This window comes from Panthera tigris, chromosome E3 (assembly GCF_018350195.1).
Source record: "Panthera tigris isolate Pti1 chromosome E3, P.tigris_Pti1_mat1.1, whole genome shotgun sequence".
NCBI classification, from domain to species: domain Eukaryota; kingdom Metazoa; phylum Chordata; class Mammalia; order Carnivora; family Felidae; genus Panthera; species Panthera tigris.
Genome location: NC_056675.1, coordinates 3,333,590 through 3,356,427, shown reverse-complemented (window position 1 = coordinate 3,356,427; position 22,838 = coordinate 3,333,590). Strand labels below are relative to the sequence as shown.

The 22,838-nt window shown below is 52.9% G+C and overlaps 1 protein-coding gene across 1 annotated transcript in view; it reads right to left on the bottom strand.

The window, feature by feature from the left end:
* The window catches only part of SDK1 (sidekick cell adhesion molecule 1), a 530,611-nt gene that overhangs the window by 224,238 nt on the left and 283,535 nt on the right, over positions 1–22,838 (bottom strand). Inside the window, exons 6-8 of the mRNA XM_042972313.1 lie at positions 9,148–9,259; positions 8,238–8,428; positions 1,467–1,550 (exon numbers count right to left, since the gene is read on the bottom strand). Coding sequence (XP_042828247.1) covers positions 1,467–1,550; positions 8,238–8,428; positions 9,148–9,259 — 387 coding nt within the window. The remainder of the gene's footprint in view (positions 1–1,466; positions 1,551–8,237; positions 8,429–9,147; positions 9,260–22,838) is intronic.

Below are 22,838 nucleotides of genomic sequence, written 5' to 3'. Positions count from 1 at the left end.
CCCCCTCTCTCTCTGCTCCTCCCCTACTTGTGTGCATTCTCTCTCAAAATAAATAAATAAAATGAAAAAGAAATAAAAAAAGAGAGAACAATACAACCCGTAGCTAGGGAGAGCTTCCCATGTCGCTCACATCACTCTCCTCTGCCCCTCCCCAGGAGGCCTGGGCAGAGCCAGACCAGAGGAGGGCGCGAGCAGGGCAGGTCTGTCAGCAGGGCTGCTGTGAGCTGACCAGGGGCTGAGAACCGAGCCCCTCAGCCAACGCCCTCTGGGCCGAAGCACGGTGGGTAGAGGTGCCCACGGCAGACACTGATCACTACAGGAACCATCAGGGCTGTTCACAGGACACCACTACTTTTCAGAAACGAAGAACGACATGCCCGGACCTGGGGACTGGTGGACATGTGCTCTGGGTCCCAGGACCTCAGCTCTCCGGGAGAAGCCAGGTGCCCTGGCCAAAGCCCTTGCTTTGGTAGCTGATGGGTTTGGGTTTGGATCCTGCCTCCACTGCCACGTGACCCCCGGCAGGTGGTCCAGTATTTAATGAGATGCTCCTGCATGAGAGATGCTGGGCCATGATTTTATAAGTAGCTCATTTCATCCCCCTGGCTCTGTGCCTTGAGCACGTTACTTACCCTCGCTTTCTAAGGTCTTGTTTTCAAATGTGTACTCTGAGATAATAGTACCTCTTTTATGAAGCTGTTTTGAAGATTTACAAAATCATGAGCAATCCTTACTCTCCGAGCTCTTAGAATAAAATACCCAGCCGTAAGATGGACAGGTTTAAACATTAAAAAAATGTCCTTTTTCACTGACAGTTTCCAGAGCACTAGCATAGCTATTGTTAATGAAATTGCCTTTAAAAAGCTTGTCTCAGTTATGGGTTTTAGTATAATTATTTGTGCTGCCTGACAGGCAACGGAGACTATGGATAGCTCGTAATCAAGGCATGGGGACGAGGGGGGAAATTACTGGAATAACAAAGAAAAAGTCAACCCAAAACTGGAAAGGCAAAAAAAAAAAAAAAAAAAAAAAAAAAAAGGGAAGAATTTCTTGTGCAAAGAATTTAAAACCATCTCTCTTACTAAGGAGAACACATAGGCACGAGCCTCAATCGCCCCACGGACAAGAAAGAAGTTCTTGCCCCAAGTCTTGGGGGGCACACTGGTGGAATCAGAGCACTGGAAGACAAGACTCTCTGTCTCTGTGGGGACGGATGGGGTTAAGGCCTCCCTGTCGCTCCTGCGGGTGACAGGTACTGTCTCTGCTCTGCAGGGGAGGAAGCAAAGGCTCAGCAAGGCCAAAAACCTGCCTCAAGGTCACGTGCCCAGTAACAGAGGTCTGCTCTGTTCCAGAGGCCCTGTGACTGACGTCACTGTCAACGTGTGTCCCCATAACGATGAGGATCCCGCCCTGGAAAATGCCCCTCCGCGTCACGGCTGCGTGGGGAGCAGCCTCCCCACACTCACCCATTGCTCGACAGACGATGTCCACGGTTTCTTCCACGTCCACTAAAATCCGACGCTCGGGCTCAGCGGTAAAATACGGTGGCTCTTTAAACAAGAAAAAAAAAATACCCCTAAGCAAAAGAGGTGTATTTCAGATGACCTGTATAGCCTGAAAAGGCTTGGACTCCTTTTGAAAAGTATTTCCAAAAAGTTCATCAGTTACCATCGTGCACACAGACTCAGAATTCAGCGAGCACAGGCCAAAGGCAATTTATATTCTAAGGTCTGAGAAAGCAAATTCCTACTCAGGGTGATGGCTACTTTTTCGTTTATGGGCTTGAATCATGGAATATCTTAATTCACGTTTTAGAAGGACGATCCCAAGAGGTTCATAAAGGTTTATATTTACAGCACAGTATTTTATAGGCCAGTTTGCTTCGGTATCTAAACTAAGCACCAACGCATGAAGCATGTCAAATAAAGTGCCACAGCCAGGCATCCGGCCTGTGTCAGGGCCTCTGTCACGACAGCCTATTAACATATTTCTTTAAACTCTTGGCAGTTCTCTTCTCCAAAATATAGATTTACTACTTCAATGGAAGACTAAATAATAGGTAAGAGAAGAAAGAAAAAGGGCCCCTCATCCATCTTTGGTTGCAGAGGAAAGTCCACTGCTTGTATATCTCTACATACTCTCCTCGCTTATTCAACAAAAAATAGAGGGTGTATTAAACAGTGGATCTCCTTGGAGAGTACATTGCGATATTTTTCTCGGTTTATTCAGCGAAACTTCAACAGTGGTGTGGCCAGATTCATCCAGTATGAAGGCGGTAGTGATTTCATTATCACGATAACAAAAGGCTGTAGTATTCATTTGCTGCGTGATAATTAATTTCTGGGCACTGTCTTCCCAGAGTGGCTTATTTTCACCGTAACTGTGTTGAAGGCGGACAGTACAGCTTGGCATGCCTCCTATACCGTCGGGGGCTTCGAAACAGAGCGGAGCCTAAGAGAGGGAAAGGAGAAGTGGGAACACCCTTTCCGAGAAGTGAGCGAGGGGCAAAGACTGAAGGTCTCTCAATGAGGGTAAAGTGTGGCCCCAACCCTGCAATCTCCGGGGCCACTCAGGCGGCCACAACCTGCCCGAACACCCGCTCTGGCTGAGGCCAGGGCGGCATCCTCACTGGAGGACGCAGACCCCTCCACTGGGCTTTGGTCGTGTGTAGACCGGGCCTAAAGACACACCGCAAAGATTTACAGTCTCTTTTCAAGGCGGTCTTCACTGCATACACTCAAATGTTCACATTCAGCCGCATTTCCTCCATCAATAATCATGACAGCAGCAATATTTGTATTCTCAACTTTTTTTTTTTTTTTTAATTCATTTTTGGGACAGAGAGAGACAGAGCACGAACGGGGGAGGGGCAGAGAGAGAGGGAGACACAGAATCGGAAACAGGCTCCAGGCTCCGAGCCGTCAGCCCAGAGCCCGACGCGGGGCTCGAACTCACGGACCGCGAGATCGTGACCTGGCCGAAGTCGGACGCTTAACCGACTGCGCCACCCAGGCGCCCCGCAATATTTGTATTCTAACGATGCAGGAGCAGCGTCCCGTCAAGGCCCTTGTGTGTAGGTCATGCCCCATATTCATCAGTGAATGCTAAAGTCGATATCTACCTCCATGGTCCGCTGGAAGGGAGGTGAGGGAAAAGGAGAAAAAAAAAAAAAAAAAAAAAAAGACCAAGTGAAGAAGTCAACATTTGCCTCTGGTTAATTACGGTTCTCCTTTTTTAAATGAAACATCGTATTTTGAGGTCATTGTAGAGTCCACACCATTGTGAGAAATAATAGAATAGAGACCCCAGGCACCCTCTACTTAGCTCGCCCCAACAGTGATCTCTTGCAAAAAAACTACAGTCCAACATCACACCCAAGGTACTGACAGTGACACAGGTGACCTGGCCTCCTCCCACCCTCCCCCCCCCCCCCGCCCCCAGTCTTGCTTGTACATGTATGCGGGAGTGCGCACACGTGGGTGAGGATTTAGCCCTACACGATGTTACCAGGGTGCAGGCCTCTGTATCCGCAGTCAAGAGGCAGAATGGGTCCGTTACCCCAGGGTCCCACATGCTGCCCTTTCACGATCATGGCCACCCAACGTCCCATCGCTTGCGTCCGGCGACCACTCCTCTGTTCTCCGTGTATAGTTCTGTCATTTCAAGAATGTGACAGGAACGGAATCTCACAGCATGTGACCTTTGGAACTGGTTTTTTTCACTTGGCCCAAGTCCCGTGAGATTCATCCAAGAGGAAGTGCACTTTGATGATAAAGACCCACACAAATGAATGGTCAACGTGTCCGCGTGGGACTAGGGGACCCGAGCAGCCCCTGGGTCGTTATGGGTCGCTATGGAGCAGCCCCTGGGCTCCAGCTCCTATGCAGGAGGCAGCTGTGGGCCAACGCCGTGTCGGTCGTGAGCTCAGCCCTAGCACCCTTCTTCTGCACAGTGCCCCCGACCTCCTCGGGCAGGGTCCCCCCGCCACACCGGAGCTTCCGCGGAGAAGGACGGCGTCCTCCTCATCGCCGTCTTGGTAGCCCCTGGCACGGTCTCAGAGGAGACACAAAAACTGTCTGCTGGAGAGAGATACACTGGAGGTTACCAAAGACCTTAAATCCTTGAAGCCCTTCAGGGAGCAGGTGTGTCCTATTCATCTTGGCAAATCCTCCCTCTTCGTGCTTGGCCCACGCCAGTGCTTCAGCCCAGGGGCCCGCACACGCTGTGCCCTCCACGAACGGCTGGCGTGTGGGCAGGAGGGCAGAGACGGCCTGGGAGCCCTGGGGGACAGACGGTCCCCAGAGGAACACCCTCCCTGCTCCCTCCTGGGGCGTCACGGCCAGCCCGCCAATCCCGCACACAGGGCAAAGGACCCAAACACCGCTGGTGTTCGCCTTGTACGAATTTTCCTCGCTTCAGAAACAGCTCTGTAACAGCTCTGTTTTCTGAGCTTCATTCGGCCATGACCTGTGCTACAGAGAAGTTCTAGCTGTGACGGGGCACCGATGATTAACGTGGGTGCTTCTAACACAGGCCATCTGGAAAACCAGAAAGGAGACATCTTGAGTTTATCCTAAACCAACGTGAATGAGTTATAGGGCAGCGCGAGAGGGTTCGGCTCGCTGTAGGATTCTGTTCTGGCCACATGCCAAGACAGCCTCTGCCCCCTGCACCTGCCGCGTGAGGGTCAGGGCGCCCCTCCCCACGGCCTCGCACTCACTGTGCTGAGTTGTGACAGCCTCGTGAAGGGGCTGCCTCCCGCACGAGAATCCCTGATGCCTGGGAGCATGGCTACCTCTCCACCCCCTCTGTCCCCGGTGCTCCATACGGTGTCAGAGATGGAGACTCGATACATGGAAGTGGAGGAAAGGAAGGAAGAGAAAGACGGGAGGAAGGGAGGAGCGGGGGAAGGGAAGATTTTATGTTGGGGTTCGGACATTTGAGAGGGGCTCGCTCTCAGTTCGGTACAGGTAGAACTCCGCGATTGTGGTACTGTTATCAGCCAAGAGACGTTACGTGTGATTTGTGATTCTGATGACAGTTACGGTATTGGAGTTCCTGGATGATCTGCGTGTGCAAACCAGAGACCGCTCTCTACTGCACCCACCCTCCCCAACCCGTGTGTGAGCGCAGCGGGAGCCGGCGTGCCAGGACGCCGGCGCTCACCGGAGCAGGGCAAGCGCGTGAACGGTGGTGACAGGAGAAAGCGTCGGTCTGCCGGTCGGGACCGGAAGATGGGCGCAATATGTCTCACCGCGTCTGAGACGTCGCAGTCGTGGGTAAGAGGCATCGCTGTCTTATTTACGACCAAGAGAGGAGAAAACGCTTCCGTGGATGGTGAGGCACATCCTGCTTTCTGAGACACTACTTGTGGAAAACGTGTGCCATGTGACCAGCTGCTGGTAAACAACCAGCGTCCCCCGTGCTGTGACAGAGTTGCACCACCAACTAACAACGCCGCCGTTTTAGTGCTTCTGTGACCAGCACTGCCTTTTACTGCTCACGGTAGGAAGCGGTACGATCTCCTACCTTGTCTACGTTTTACAGATGTGGAAACTGAGACCAACAGAGGCAGCGGGCCTCGTTCGAGCCAGTGGGTGGGGCTGGGAGAGTGTGAGCCCAGGCCTGTCCCCACAGCCCGCCCTGTTACGTGCGGTGCCCGGCTGACCCACCGGGATGCCCGCGCGCACGCTCTGGAGCAGGTGGTGACCTCGGGGAGGGGTCTCGAAGGACACGCAGACTCACCACCAGGTGAGGTGGGGCCTGGGGCAGAAAGGCATTCATCCCAAGCACAGGCAGGCACAGATGCTCAGAGTCTGAGGGCACAGAGTGCTGGGTCGGCCTCCCGGAGACGCAGACAGGGAGACGAGGTTCACGGCCACGGTCTACCTGGGAGGTGACGGAAACGCCACCGGGAGAGTCAGGGCAGCTGAAATGAGCACGTGACCAAGTCAGCTCATCTACTGGGAAAAGCCAAGATGGAGCACGACCTCCAAGTGATATCCCCATCACAACAGAGAGGGAGCCCCACTGTCCACAGATCCGTCGGATCTGTGTTCCAACCTGCCACGTGGTGAATGCCTGGGCTCCGCGTGGCACGTGCCTGGCCCTGTGCAGTGGGCGCCTGGACTCGGGGGGCAGGGAAGGCCACGGGAAGGAATGGCGGCGCTGGCGGTCAAGGCAGGGAGGGCGAGGGGACGTGCCGGCAGACGGAGGCGTCTGCCTCACCACATGGGGTGTGAATGGCAGGGCGACGGGGGAGGCTATGGAGGAGGCTGTGGAAGAGAACATGGACCCAGGAGGCCGGCGTTCCTGGTCACGCAGAGTGACCAGGACCTCCGGCAGGTACGACACTGCCCGCGGCCAGACCCCCGCGATCCCCTTTAAACCTCAGAGATCGAGCGACACGCCAGCGAGGCTGACAGGCGGAGTAAAGAGCGGCCGCTGGTCTGTCTTGTCTCGTCAGTGCGCGATCAAAGTGACCGAAAGCGAGTGCGCTCCCGCCTTCTTCCAGCTGCCTGTGCAGGGACACCTCCCTGCCCGGCCCCACGGGGCCTGGGGACCCTCCCTCCGTGATCTCCCAAGCCGCTCCGGGTTGACAGAGGCACTCTTCAGGGCTTTTCCAGGGTGATTCAACCACAAAATCCTACCCGTCACAGCAAATTCTTGTGAATAAAAGGGGATGTAAATCCACATTTACATTCGCAGACTGTATACCTTTAAAAGCCAGGACATGCAGAGAGACGGGAACTCTAGAGAATACAGAGCAATCTGCTTCGGAATTCAGCTGTAAATGCAAAACCAAAGTTCACATGATAGACTTGAATATTTTTAAAAGGAATTATGATGGAAACAAACATTCTGGTTTCTAGGAAGATAAATTTCCTCTCCTGTTTAAATTACCTTAAAATGTTTTAACACAATCTAGGGCTGTCTCCTGGAGACTTCCATGCCACAAATTTTAATTTTGGTTCGCTCTGTGCTGTCTGTGCTCATACGGCTACGCACAGACCCTCGTGGGGAGTCCTCGCAGGGAAGGGGGCTGTGGTGTTTCTGCCTCGAAGGCACAGAGAGGGAGCCAGCCAGAGAGCCAGCACGGCCCCCAGCATGGAGTCGGCAGCGGTGTGGGACTCCAGGCCTGCTTTCCCGATACTTTAAAAATCTCTGTGCTCCGCTCAGAGGGGCTGACAGGTTGGCGTGTATTTGACAGAGTCGTTCACAGGCCGCGGAGCCTTTTCGCAATGACTTAAAGGAACATGATGCACTCTGGGCAAACGGCCTTTTCTGTAGGATTTCTCCGTACTCTGGCCAATTTCATATGAAAATAGGAGCTTTTGTTTTTTCTTAGTTTGTGAAGTGGTAAACGGCAAAATATGTCACGTGAGGAGCCACTACCCTGCCCGGGGCTCTCTGCGGATTTGACCCTTCTCGTTCCTGGCTCTGTTCTTCCCGAAGAGGAGAGAGGAGGTGGAGGTCCCCCTTCCTGGGGTCGGCCTCCAGGGGACCTCTTACCTGTTGCGGCTACCAGTCCGCTGCACAGGTCACGACGACAGTGACCGCAGCCACTAAGAAGACCAGAAAGTGTTACAGGAACTGAAGAACGTTAAGAAATAAAGGACCTGCCTCACAATTCAGTGTCATCTTCTCGCAATCCGAAAATAAAGCGAGGCCTCCCTCTGCCGCCACACCAGGCACGCCTCCTGGGCACCGATGCTGGCCAGCGTGTACCGCAGCCCCCGTGTGCCTCATTTTAACTTCTCGCTCTCCTTGGCTCAGGAATGACACTTGGCGCTCGTTCTAGGGGGAGCGGCTCTGTTCCCACTTTTTAACCTCATGAAAGGTATTATCCAGAAGTTTCTTTTTCTGGGTCAAAAGATCTCTGAAAACTGCTCATAAGGGCCCGGTGAGAGTAACAGAGGAGCTCAGTGGCGCAGGGGTCGGCCCAAGATCTACGCCACAAGGACCTCACGCCCCCATCCCCCATGCTTTATGATCGGAAGTATCCAGAATACCACTTCTAATAGGTACTCAGAATATCAGCGCTTTGGATTTAAGGGGTTTATGTTCTCAGAAAAGGAAGAGCAGGGTGACTTTGGAAGCTCATCTAACTGCGCCCTCGTCTCCTGAGCGAGAAAGAAAGCCGGTGAAACGCGGGTGTCGCTGTGCCGTTTCCCAGCACGTGCCCGTGTGGGACTGCCACCTGAGGCTGCGGGTGACGCTAGGCGGCTGAGCATTACCTATGATAGAAAGAAAGGCTTTCGCCGTGGCTGGTTCGAAAGTGCTTCCCGTCAGTGTCGCCTCGCAGACGTACGCCCCGGTGTCCGCGGACGTCGGGTTGCTGATGGTGAGACGTCTCCCAAAGCCGTGGAGCCCACTGGTGACCCTCACCCCGTTTCTCTTCCAGTTCACGCTCAGCAACTCAACAGGCCTGGGAGAGCATTAGTGACGATAATTGTGAGTCACGCAGACGGCAATAACAATAATTTGAGGCATTCAGCACAAGCCTGACAAAGCTAATTCTACCAGGAACCATGGCGGGCCGAACAGTGGACGTTTAAAAATCAATCCAGACACAACTGTGCTCCCTTGCGGCATGCGTCAACAATACACTGCGCTCAAGGGCTACTGAGCAAGGAGAGCTAATTGCAGCAGCCATGGACCATGAGTGCTAACGACTCCATGTGCTCGGGAAAAGAATGTTTAAAATAAATACTACTAGGGGACACGGCTACGCGGGAGGCATGATCACGGGAACTCGATTCTGGAGCCACCACGAGCCAGGCCGAGAGCACCTCGGACCGCGGAGGAGAGGAGGGAATAACTCTTTCCAGTGCCCCCGTGGGATTTCACTCCTGGCTCGCCCTCGTCTGGAGTCTCCGAGGAGGAGGGTCTCCACAGTCCCCCACGGCTAAACTGAAAAGCGGTGCTTTCCGGCACGAACATCACCGTCAACGTAAGTACTGCGGCACCAGGCTTGGGAATTGGGCTCCCTGTCGTCCCGGCCCGCTGTGCTCATAGCCCCGCTGGACACACAAGGCCACCGTTGCTAGAGGGGCAGAGCACGCGTGTGGTGCGTCCTTCCACTCCAGATAAACCTCACGGCAGTTATACGGGCTCTGTAGGCCCAGGGGGCGACCGGCAGCATACCTGGCGTTGGCCACGCATTCCAAGGTGATCTCGCTGGACCCGGCCACCACACTTCTGTTGCCTGGGGGGATCACAATGACGGGAGCCACGGTTTCGGGGGCACCAGCATCTCCTGTGGCAGAGAAAGCAGAAGACCATGGGACCCTCCTAAGTAGGGAGGATGTGGAGACCGGAACAGAACGAACAGGGGGTCTTGTCGAGCCACGGAGACGGGACGCCCGGGCGTCAGGACCCTACCCCAACCTCCCCCCGCCCTCCCCGTGAGAAGCCCTTGGGCGAGGACACTGTCACTGGCCTTTATCCGACCGTGGGAGCCTGGTGTGAAACCCACGGCCGGTAAGGGTACGTTCTGGCAAGAAATCGCGGGAACCAGAGCGTCACAACGCCGCCTGGCCGTCACGTGGCTAAGGACTGTGAAGTGAGGAACGTTTTCCGAACTGCTTGCTGACTTTATTTTTTTATTGACTTTAGACTTTGCTTATTGAGTTACCTAGTCCCCCCACTACTTTCAAATCTGCTCAGTTCCACAAATATTCCGCGCGTCGGGCACTCTGCTGGGCACGTGTGGTGTTCGAAAGCGGCCGGCTCTCGTACTTGGGCCCAAAGGGGACTCCCCGGAGCAAACACATTCAATCAACAAAGGGTTCTGTTCTGCCCGTGTACTTTCAATCCCTTTTTCTTCTCGGAGAAGTAAATATCCTGAATCCACTTCTGCTTTGCGAGTATCAAACTATAAATAATTTAGCTCCTACTTCTGGTGACAAGGGAGAAAAAAAACCAGCACACGTTTTTGCCACTTTTCTCTAAAATCCATGTAGTATCGAAATCAAACCACCCACAGTACACTTTACCGCTGTTTATTTGGGGGAAATGATGACGGATCAAACATTTCTGGAACGGGAATTTCCATAAAGGGTGGAGACGGCAGAGACTGGAAATAAAAATAAAGTTCTGCGAATGTGTAATGTTTCATCTAGCGCTTGGCGCTGGAGAGCCCGGTGAGCGTGGGGGGCTCTGGCAGGGACCAGTCCTTGGCCGCCCGACCGCAGTGGGCTGGCGCCACCGAGAGAACGGTAGGGAAACCGAGGACTGGCTTTGTATCACCACTAATTCTCCACAGCTCTGCGTCCTGGTTTCATTGCTTAAGCGGCATGTGAGTTTTGAATGAAAGGTTCGTGTCAATTAAAAACAAAACTTGATGCAGGCAGGGCCAACGAATTAATTTTTTAACCGATACACCGATGACATTGATGGAGGCCGGCTTGCCAGTGTCCCGGGGCCTCCTGGAAGGCTGAAGCGGCCTTCTCCTTTCCCGGCCTCTTTGCCTCCCAAGTGAGCCCTGCAGGGCCTCTCTGACAGCCTCCTTCTGAGGCTCTCCGCTCCTAACTGCAGAGAGACCGTTGGGCTGGTTACCAGATTCCTGACGACACGCCGGAGTACAGACACTTTCGTGATGGGGCAAAGGACAGGAGCCGACTGCCAATCAGATTAACAACCTGCCTGTCATCTGTGAAAGTTGCTGATGAGGAGAAATGACCTGAGAAGCTAATATTTGCAAATAGTTATGTGAAGTGAAGAAGGGCAGCAGTGAATGCTGAAAGGTCACCGAGCAAGGTGCTAATTTGGCATTAATCACCGCTCCGCCACGGCGGCAGAAGAGGAAACCCGTGCTCAGCACTTGTCACCGCCCGGGGAGGACAGGCCCCAGGCCGGGCGGCCTCGGCTGCACGCCGACCCCGGGAGATCGTGCATGGGACAGAGAAGCACCAAGGCCGAGCTCACAGCTCCCCGGGGGCGGGTGGGACGGAGCAGTGCCACTCTGTCACGGGTCGCGGCCACACCGAAACATGGAGCAGCCCCTAAGTGTGCCTCGAGTGGGGCGGTGACCACTTCCGCAAAACCCCTTCGCACACGCCGACGCACCCGTCTCGGGAGGCCCTCACCCTGCGGGGTTGGCGGCACAAGTCCGGCGACTGCTTGCATTTGATTCGGGGCACAGGACACTGGCTGAAGAAGTGGGTGTGAGAGCTGCAGGCTGAAACGCGGTCGTTCCTAAACGGAGCATCCGTGACAGACGCACGAGGCCGCCGACGAGGTGTCCTTGCCTTACGGGAACCACCACCCGCAAGATCACAGCACGGTCTTCTGGCTGTAAGGCTATGCATTTGCTGTTGAAGCTGCCATCACCACTTTTCGGGAAAATTTTACTGAAGTGCCCAGAATCCAGATCTCGCAATAACAGCAGGGACGGTGCTCATGACAGAACACAATGCTAGAGCACTCTCTTCTTTTAAAAAAAGTCTTTAAATTTCAATTCAATCTGACTGGGCACGTGGATTAACAAGGCGCAGAAACGCCCCTGCCCCCGTGTGACCATCTGGTGTGGCAGGTTGGAACTGTCTGAAGACACCCTGAATCCCAGAGAGCAGAGGTCTCTCCCCTGAGCCATGTGTCCCATGTGTCCTCTGTGGAGGGGAACCTCACCCTGTGTTCATGTCTGTCCTGTTTGGCTGCTGAGAATTCTGCATACAGCAGCGGGGTACGAAGTAGATTGTTCCAGAGACAAACTATTAACTCCTCCCTCTGTCTCCAGCTCCGTGTCACAATTAGCCCCTCCGTGGTCCAGCGCCAGGTGTCCCCAGGCCGACACCTCGTCCCCTGTGGCCACCGTCCTAACATCTGACAGCTGCTCTCGGGAGCTGGCTTCATCTCCCGCCTGCGAATCATTCTGTCTCTTTTCTTCTGTCATTGCGCACCTCGGTCTCTTAGTCTTTTGCTGCTTTTTAGAAGGTTTTTGCCTCTTTTTTAAGTGACAGGAGTATTAGAGGTGCTTTATCTGCCATTTTTAGCCTGTCACGCAGACTTATCTGCCAATTTTTTCCCCACATTCAATTTTTAGAAAAAAAGATGCAAAGAAGAATATCCAGCATTTTAAAAAGAAGAAAGCGACCTCTTTATTTCTGCTATTCCATAGTATCTGAGATATAAAAGCACCCGAAATCCCTAATGATTGGTTATTTTGTCATAAATATTCCATAATAATGAGTCACTGCTGCCTCCACTGGGAATATTACCCTCTCCTTCAATGCTCTACATGAACACGGGATTTTTAAATGCCATATGCCGACGTATTAAGAGTTACTTCCGAGAAGAATGAAAACAAGGGAAGAGGGAAGGTAACCGTGCTTCCCCACGTTCCCAGGTAGCCCCCGTCACATCACTAAATGACTTATAAACGTCTCCCCATTTGATCTAACGAGACCAGAAAATACCTACTACTGCCCCCCGTTTACAGACGAGGAAACTGAGGCCCAAAGTCACAGGAGTTCAAATGGCAGAGGAAGGATTTAAATAAAGGAAAGGCTCCACCCCGAATCCATCATCTTCCTTTCACGTAACGCCGTTTACTCCTGATGAAAAATCTGGTTGTGCTAAGTTAACCAGAAATTACATAACTAGAACACGCCTTCCCCCAAGCATTTCCTTAATGGAGACTTTACTGTGGTGTTTTCAACTGAACATCTCCCAGGCTGGTTTTAGGTGGTTGAGGTGAAGGTGTTGACTCAGAAGAGGCTTTCTGCAGAGGTCAGCAACGGACGGGCACCGTGCAGCCCCAGAGGCAGCCGCTTTGGACGGAGGCCTCTTTGTGGTCACGGGAATACAACAGCGCCTGAGCACCGAAACAGCACCTCATCCCAGCCGGTCTCCCCACGGAACCCCTGAGTCACTACAGAGCTGACTAGGGGAAATGGTCCAGGCTGCGTTTAATTAAAAAAGTGCATTTAGGGGCGCCTGGGTGGCTCAGTCGGTTAAGCTTCTGACTTCAGCTCAGGTCATGATCTCGTGGTTTGAGAGTTTGAGTCCCGCATCGGGCTCTCTGCTGTCAGTGTGGAGGCCGCTTCGTATCCTCTGCCCCCCTCTCTCTCTGCCCCTCCCCTGCTCTCTCTCGCTCTCAGAATTAAATAAACATTAAAAAAGCATTAAAAGTACACTTCAAGAACATCAAATGTCTCAAACAACAAGAAGGTTCACCTGAACTACTGACCCGTAGAAAGGCAGTGAATGAAGCGGGGTAAGGGACAAACACTCTGCTGTGCCACTTTAGGGGGGAGGGAAAGTCCCAGGAGAGAGACGCGGGGTTAGGGGACCCAGCAGCGTGGTGGTGGGGCGCGGGGAGGAAAACTGGCCTACAGACACCTGGGTGCAGGGTGGTGCAGGCACCCACTGCCCCGGGAGGCGGGGGGGGGGGGGTTGTTGGAGGAGCTACTGGGGGTGCAGGCTGGAGCCCCGAGGGCAAGGGGAGACGTGCGGGGTGAGGGGTCAGATCGGAGAAGCCTGTGGGCAATATTCTAAAGGAGGATGGGAACCTCTGCCCACTCCTCAAATAAAACTTAAACGACAGCTACCGTGGGATCCGGCAATCCCACTTCTGGGTATAGACCCAAAGGAAACGACAGCGCTATCTCAAAGAGGTGTCTGGGCCCCCACGCTCACAACAGCCAAGACACGGACACAAATTACGTGCCCATCTGTAGATAGATTAAGACAATGTGGTATATTTACGGAATATAATTCAGCCATTAAAGAAAGAAGGAAATCCTGCCGTTTGCTACAACATAGATGAGCTTTGAGGGCATCGTGCCGAGGAGATAAGGCAGGCAGAGAAAGACAGTATTGTACGATCGCGCTTACACGTGGAATCTGCAAAAGTGGAGCTCCCAGCCACAGGACACATCGGTGGTTGCCAGAGGCAGCGGTGGGGGAAATGTGGAAAGGCGGTCGAAACCGACATATCTACCTATAAGAAAAACAAGATCTCGGATGTAACGTGAAAAACAGAGGTCTCTTGGTATTGCCAGACATCCTCCCTGTGGTAAAAGTGTCCCTAGCTGGGAGCCACTGGTTCTAGGTCACACTCCTAGTCACTGGTACGGGCGGAAAAAAAGAACAATCCTTCATAGTTTTTAAAAAAGACAGAAAAGCCACTACTGTTGTGCCGTGATGGCTGCACAGACTTTCCCTTACTGGGGTCGCCGTTTCTGCCCGGATGGTCTTCCCCGGGCCCAGCGCTGCAGCGTGCGGGCGAGTCCAGACGCCGCATCCAGATGGCAGCCCGGGGACACGAGGCCCCCGCGGGCGTGCACCCGGCCCACACACCAGACACCAGGGACGTTCTGCACGATCTGCGCACACCCACTTCTGGGGCCGCCGGTCTCCCATCCGCCCCCAAACCTCGCTTCCCCCACTTCCTATCTCCCCAAGTTTCTCTGTGAGGACAGCCCATCTTGAGGGCACGCAGTGACCCCACGCTTGCTGCTGACTGCCAGCCCTCGCTTCTGCTGTTCGACCCGGATGCGTGGGCACGGTGATGTAGGTGCCTGCCCGGTCCCTGGAAGCGGACCCCATCAGGCTCCCCTCGCCCCGGCCCCAATCCCAGGTCCTTCTGCTCCAAGCTTCTCTCCCTGCCCCCAACCGTCCCCGCTGAGGCTCCCCTGTGCCCGACAGCTGAGAGGCGCAGTCCTGATGAGGACAGTTTCGAGCCCAGTCAACCTGGAAATACCACCACGGCTCCCAACTGTTTCAGAACAAGTTACCTAACTCCTCCGAGCCCTACCTTTTTCATTTGTAAAACCGTGAGCACTTCACGAGGCCGTTATAAACGGGGGCCTGCATGTGTACGAATGTGGGTGTGCATGTGTGTGTATGCCCGTAGGTGTGTGCGCACCTCACGTGGTGCCCGGCTCACAGAAGGCGCTGCACGAACACGGGGGCTCCTTATTAGTCCCAGGAATTGGGAACAAAGCCGTCACCCCCTCCTCTGCCCCAGGGCTCCACCCATCTCTTCCGCCAGCACTGACCTCTCCACAGGTGCCCTGGAGGTGCTCGGGCTGACGTCCCTGCTTCTCACCAAGGACGTGTGGATGAATGTGCGAAACCTCCTTGAAGCCTCGAGAAGGCTGCGGCTCCATTCACATTCGTAGCCCGGAGGCAGAGCCCACGCTAAGGGCTGCGAGCACTCAGACATTTCCCTGCGCCCTCCTTACACAGATATCAACATCTCATTAAAAATGTAGACTTCTTTCCAAAAAGAGTCTGTGCCCTTAAAGAAGTGGAATTTTCCAGGACATCTGAGAAAGCGAATCCTGCATTTTGGTTCTTCTCTGTTAGCACCACGGTCTTGATTTCCTGATTCACAGGTGATGTTCCTGGCAAATAGGCCTCAGGAAATCTTTGCAGCAGCCGGCTCAAAGGTCGTGGGTCCACTACCTGCACAGCCCATGTGCCTCCCTGGGCCACGCCACAAAATAATGAGCCACAAATGCTGCCCTCAACCAAAGGGTGCCGAGTCACATCTGCCCTGAGATACGAAACCCGTGCACGACTTCATGTAAACATGTACGAAATGAGCAAACCGAACGTCCTTCCCACACAAGAGCAGACGTTTTCCGGGAGGAGTGCCTGTGTCGGAGGACAAACTGGTGCGATAGCTGTCGCACAGCCCAAGAATAGAAAGACTGTCTGGCTCCTCAACTCCTCATGTGTCTCCAGCAGTGGGGTTTTGATTTTTGTAAAGACAGCTCCCACCAAGGAGCCAGCAGGTAATGGAGTCTACAGGATGGCTCGAAACCTCAGAATCTCCCTGCTCCAAAAAGAGCTGGCCCCCAATTTGGAGGAACAAAAGAGAAAACGGGGTCGAAAACAAAACCGGAGTAAAAGACAACGAAGGCTCCCCGCGCCGAGCGGTATGTTCCCTGGTCTTCTTTCTTCAACGCCAACAGCAACAGCAACACGTATGGGTTGTGGTGTGCAGATGACACGGCGGTTACAGAAATGCTTTAACACGCAGGCAGCTGGCTATCCGGATGCAACAACAGGGAACCGCCACCCCCCCCCCCCAACTCCCGGCCCGAGCCAGCACGGTCGGTACCCTGGCTGCTTCACCACGTGGCTCTCATCTCACCGCAACATCAGATTTGCGCGTAGGTCTGCCCGCCTTCTGGAATAAGGAGGGACATACGCGTTATTCATCTTTGTACGAACGAAGCGCCTGGGCCATACCAGCCCTTCTGCAGGTACTCATTAAATGAAGAATTACGTCTCGCCCAAATATAACAGGTTGGCTACTGTTAGCAGAGGATTACCGCCATAGGGCAGGAGCAACACTGATTATCTCTTATTTCAGGCGCGCTACGGCCAGGCACGGCGCTGGGGATTCAGTTTTAACTGCACGAGGTCAGTGTCCTCAAGGGGCTGTGGGTTTAGTGGAGGAAGATGTCCCGTTAACAGAGCAAGTCCTACCGGGTTGTCTGGGGCTAGGAGAGGTGCAGGGAGGGGGACGGCGGCACACGGTGGGTATGGGCCGGTGAGTTAATTCTGCCAGGGGAATTAGGAAAGCCTGAGTCATGTCCTTGAAAGATGGACAGGCAAATCAGCAGATAGAGGAGGGAAGAAAGGCATTTCAGGAAGAGAAGACAAAGAAGGCCGAAGGCAGTCCAGACTGTTTGGAAAGGTACGAGTTGCTCTGGAGGGTGCGCGGGTCTGGGTGTGGCAGGGACGGACCCGGAGGTGAAGGCCGTGGCCCTGCTTGGTGCTGGGGACTTGATCCAGTGAGGAACGGAGTCACCGAAGGACCCAGAGGAGGGGTTGAGACGAGTAAGGGATGGTGGGAGGCCAAAGGGAGGAGGGAGAGAGAACAGAGGGGCCTCGGGCGGCTGGTTTATGTGAAGTGCTCCCAGTTGCTGGCCTGAGTGCTTCGGATGGACGGCACGGCGACTCAAGGGTCCAAACACGGAAGAGAGAGCAGGACTGGGGGTGATGACGTTGGCATGTTAGGGTGGAAGAAGAGGAGGGGCCGTACTTCCCTCAGGTGCCTGTGGGGCGTGTCGGGGGGCAGGTGCAGAGGGCATCGGCCGCTCGGCTCACAGACGGTGACCGAAATTCTGATGAGAAGACGTCTCTGTGGGAGTAGGAAGGGCAGAGAGCAGGCCCGGGACAAAAGCCTGTGGAGGGCGGGCACAGAGGTCCACAAGGGACAGCAAGGGGTCCGAGAGGGGAAGAAAGAGGGGATTTTACCACACGAAGGAAATTAGAGCTCAGGCTATGGGTTCTTCCAAGTGGACAGGAATTCCCACGTGTAAAATCAGGGCTACTTCTCAGTTTTTGAAGACGGATCTTTGTACGTTGGGGGACAGCTGCTAAGGAACGCAGGGCTACATACGGGCGAAAACCCTGCCCTCGGCCGACCAGGGCTTCACTGTAAGCACAACACAGCACAACACCGTGGAGCTGGAGGGGCTCTTTTGTTCAGTTCTGCAGCTCGGTTTCTGCAAACAGGCTGGCGCGGGCCATCCCCAACCTGCCTTCTGACAGAAAAAAAGCGTAATTTAATTAGTCAATCTTCCGTGATTCTTGACCTTCTCCCATGCACAGCAAGGGATGTTGGTGCTCCTCTGGGGGATGGGTGGAAAGCACTCCAATATATTCCACTTAAAGAAAATCAGGTGGCTTCTCAGTTTATCAATTGCTTTTGCAACCCCTTGGCGTTTGTCATCTTTCTCCGCATTATCAAAATCGCTCGGCAAAGGGATTAAGTGCCTGCCTGCAAGAGCGTCTCAACAGGTGTGTCTGACCTCTGGCCACCACGGGGAGCCAGCCTCTCAACAGCACGAATCCTGCCATGCTGAACCCCCGGGGTACATATTTTTAAGAGACTGACAGACCCCCAAGTCTCTCTCTACGATTTATGTGCATTTGCAAGAACTCCTAGAAATCAAGATTATTATTTGTTTCATTAAAATGTGCTACAGTGAAAGGTATGTCAGCGGCAGGCAGACCGGGTCATTCCCGAGGACGTCTTGAGGTGATTTTCTCGCGGCAGAACTTGGGCCACTGTGACAAGTGAAACAAACAGCACGCCATGTCTCCTGACAGAAAAAAAATTCACCGAGCAGAAGGTTCCTCCCACCTCTTACCTACCCCTAAGTTCGTGTTTTCATTTGTAGTCACCTCCTGAATTTAATTTCTGGGTTACTAATCTGTTGTGTGTGGAGGTGCCTAAGGAAACTTTCCTTTCCTTTCCTTTTCCTTTCGACGCTGCGTCCCCGGTCCCGTCAGCCGGAGCCCGGTCAGGGGCCGCGTGGGCGTCGAGGTGGTGCAGTGAGACGGAGGCGGGCGTGCGGGGCTGGGGGCGAGCACTGGGGCAAACCCGATCGCAAACGCTCTCGCGGTTCCCTTGCGAGGACAGGGTGCCAGCTGACCCAATTCCTGTTTACTGTCCAGCGGCAGGAGGGAGAGAAAATGGGAGGAAATACAGCAGTCTCTCCCATTTACAATTTTATCTTTGTGCGTACTTCCGTTTTTATCTCAATACGCTTCTGGGCCCGTCTATTGACAAGAGACGATAAATAAAATAATATGACAGTTTGACAAACAATCTAGCAGTTTCTTTTCTTCTCGTTTATGATATATTTGAAAACACGCACATTCGGAAATGCACGGACCGTACCACGGTGCGTATTTTCATCAGCTTTTTACTGGGTGGAGGAAAATGAAGGTGACAGAGACTATGGCACAGCGGGCCTATTTCTCTATTTATTTGGGGATGCACACAAGTGGGTAAACACAAGGCAGGATTTAGGAACTGCGTGACTGGGGACTGGAGTGATCCAGATAGCGCCAGATCTTTTTATTTAAACACATGTGAGCATAATCTCCCAGGTAATGACAGAAGAGCCATCACCGACAGAAAAGCTGGACTACAGGCGGTTTGGGCGGGCCGGGGTGGGGGGGTGGTAAGATGAGGGAGTTTTCATGAGTTGACGTCACTTTTCTGAATGGCATTCTCAAATTATTGAGACTGCGATGAGGAACAATAACAGATCACTTTTAGTTTTAATTAAGAAATTCCCTTGAATAAATTTGCCAAACATGCAAATCTGGGCATGAGCCCAAGCCCACCAGGGCAACTGACGCCCATCTGAGGCCATTAAGCCAGGACAACGGGAAAAGGCAGGACCTCTTGGCAGGGGACTCTGAAGGCCTGATCCTCCTTCAACCCCAAGCTTGAAGAGCTCTCTGGAAAAGAGTTCTCCTCCAAGTTCAAATGAGAGACACAAAATATTTAGCGGTTGGTACATTTAGTAAACTGTAAGGGAGGGATAAGAACCACATTTGATTTTTCTTAATGGCCATCAAGCCATCATTGTGAAGACACAAACTACAGTGACTAGTGACCCCTGCCTCTGCAAGCCAGGGGGGCTCCGCAACAGGACCCACCCTCCGCCCTGCTCTGCTTTTCCCCTGACTTAAAAAAAAACAAAAAACATTTTAATGTTTTATTTATTTTTGAGAGAGAGAAACAGAGCACGAGCAGGGGAGGGGCAGAGAGAGAGGGAGACACAGAACCCGAAACAGGCTCCGGGCTCTGAGCTGTCGGCACAGAGCCCGACGTGGGGCTCGAACTCACGAACTGTGAGATTGTGACCTGAGCCGAAGCCAGACGCTCAACCGACTGAGCCACCCAGGCGAACCCCCCCCCCCGCCCCCCCCCTTAACACCATCTGATGTGCCGCTTGCTGGGCTTGTTAGTTTTGTTTATGTCTGTGTCTCTGCATGAGTCCACAAGACCAGGAGCATGGGCGTTTGCATTTGCTCTGTTCTGGCTCCACTCCCAGGCCTCGGACAGTGCCTGATGCTTCATCAGGTGCTCAGCCAGTGCCTCTTGAGTTAACACAGAGTGAAGGCGTTGGGACAAGTCTGTCCTTCCTGTGTCTATGGGGGAACTCCGGATGTCACAGAACGAGGAGTAACCACCTTCAGATCATGAGAGCGCTCTCACTGAGAACCATCCTGTTCTGGAGCCCCTGGCCACTCCCCAGAGAGCGTCCTTGACACGCCAGCTGAGACCAGGTCCCAGGTGACCACGGTCGCCTCTGTCATAGCATCTCCTCCACGGCTCGATATTCCTGAGCTTCAATCGCACCGGACTACACGGCACTCTGATGCATCCTGGCTGTCCCCCTTGGACCCGAATGCCCCCACTTGTGACAACTTTCTCTATCCCTACCCCCTGCCCCCCTCCGCACTGCTTCCTCCTGAATCCCACCCACACATCCAGGCCTGGGAATACTTCCTCCATGAAAGTATCCAAGGCCCTCGGTTACGATGATCTGCCCTCTTTGTACATGTGGTGGATGTTTTAAAAAATTATTATTGTGGTTACATCTACAGAACATGAAAGTTACCAGTTTTAAGTGCATTAATTCATGTTGTTTTGTAACCATCCCTACCGTCCATCCATGGAACTTTCTCACCTTCCCAAATGGAAACTCTGTCCCCATTAAACACTACCCTTGCTCCCAACGGCCCCAGCCCCTGGCACCATCATCTACTCTTTATCTCCAGTTTTACTCTAGGTATCTCATATAAATGGAACCATACGGTTTTTACCCCTTTTGTGACTGGTTTATGTTACCTCGCACAGTATCTTCAAGGCTCACACATGCTGTAACGTTTGTCAAAATGTCCTTCCTGTTTGAGGCTGGATAATATTCTGCTGTCTGCAGAGACCACATTTTGTTTATCCAGATGATGAGCGAGTTGATCATCTTTCCATGTGCCTCGTGGCCGTCTGTACGTCATGTGTGGAAAATGTCTATTCAAGTCCTTTGCTCGGTTTCTTAGATCAGGTTGCTTTTGCGTGTACTTGGTTCCTTGTTGAGTTGTAGGAGTTCTTTATATATTCTGGATATTAATCCCTTATCAGACATATGATTTGCAAACACTTTTTCCCCATTTCATGGGTTGCCTTTTTACTCTGTTGGCGGTGTGCTGTGATGCAGAAATGTTTCATTTCGATGGAGTCCAATTTGTCTATTTTCCTTTTGTTGCGTGTGCTTCTGGTGTCATAGCCAAGAAGTCATCGCCAAATCCAATGTCGTGAAGCTTTCCCCCTGTGTTTTCTTCCAAGGGTTTTACAGTGTTAGGTCTTTGATCGTTTTGAATTCGAATATGCTGTACATGGGGTAAGGCGTGTGGTACACTTTCTACATCTGTTAAAATGACTGGAAGCGGGTGCTGCCCATGTCCTGCCCGTAGCCTCTGTCACTCACCCCTCATGTGTGAACCCAGGGCTTCCTGCCAGCGCCTGGGCCGGGGCGGGGGGGTCCCACCTGAGGTCGTTCTCTGGTCAGGGCAGTGGTTGGTCGTTCCTGCTGGTCTCAGCCTGTCAATAACCAGGGTAACGACAGGGCCGGCTGTTGTGGTCCTCATGACAACTGGAAGACACCTTCTAGTGTCTTCTAGTGTCCATCGGGAAACTTTGAAAAAATGAAGGCTTAATCTTCACAGGCTTGGGAATTACACAGCATACCTGGGGTCACACGGGGCGGCCTCAGGTACGGAGGGAGAGAGAGAGAGCACGGCCGGGGGTTCTGCTTTTATTGGGGTTGACAGTGGGGGCCTGGGTTTTGCAGACTCACTCCTTATTGGTGAATTTAAGACATAAAAGCAGGAATTTAAAGTGGCCCAGGTGGTCAGTTATCAAGATCAACTCGGAGCTCTGAAATAAAGGAGCCTCCATGTGGGAGGCAGCGGGCTCTTTATCCAGCTCCGCAAGGTGGGCCTGTGTTTATTCCAGGATAGCCATCTCTGAACTGGTGCCTGGGCATCACAGCTTAAGTCAGCCACTTGCATTACAAAAGGGAAAAACAATAACCTGTCAGGGCTTTCCACTACACTGGCCTACAAGGGCGAGGCGAGGCGGATAGACAGGCCAGGATGCCAGCAAATTAATGTCCCTGGAAGCTGTTCCCCACCACTAAAACATAAGTGGCATGAAAGTGGCTTTTCATCAGCCTCCCGAGGACTCCCGGGTACTGAGGACAGGTGCTCCCAGAGGCGATGGGCTCCCTGATATCCCCGTAGTGGCATCTTTCTCCCCACCCCGTCTCCTTCACACACCCCTCTACCTGTACCTCCCGGGGCCACATCGAAGTAAATGAGTGCACTCGTTCCCGGGCTCACACATCGTTTCCGGGGGAACAGGACGATGGGAACCTATCTCCTTCGGACAAGGGCATTCACATGAGCAGATGTGCCCTGTCCACTGCAAACTCCTTGAAGGCACGTGATGCTCAGAAACGCCCTTATGCTCACAGCCTCTGGCAAACAGTAAGTGCCTACTAGACGGTGGCCAAATTGAAGGAACCTAACTTCACATTTTCCACATAGATGTCAATATCTGTTCCTAAAATATCAACATCTCTTCCCTGGATGAGTTTCACAGACACGTGTCTGGAGTGTAGCACAGCTCGGCTCCTGGGGTGTGTCTGTGACTATGTGCCAGGCTCAAATCCTGCTGAAAATCAGATGTTCTTTACAAAGCATGCGGTTCACAAACAGAATCTGTAACTAGAAAAGTGTCTCTAATAGATAAAACCAAGAACAGAGAAATTCAATCCTGAGTCCCTGGAGAAAACAGAAAATTAACTTAACAAATGCTTTGAGCACATGAGAGAAGGAAGAAAGAAAAAAGGAGATAAGAGAGAAAGGGGTCGCAGTCTGTTCAGTGGAATATATCTTGAAAATCACAACTGCGCCCTCCTCCTTAAAATACAATAAGGATCTTTAAAAAACCAGCCTAAATTGAAGGTATTTTCCCTTGCTACGGATACTACTGTTCAACTCATAGG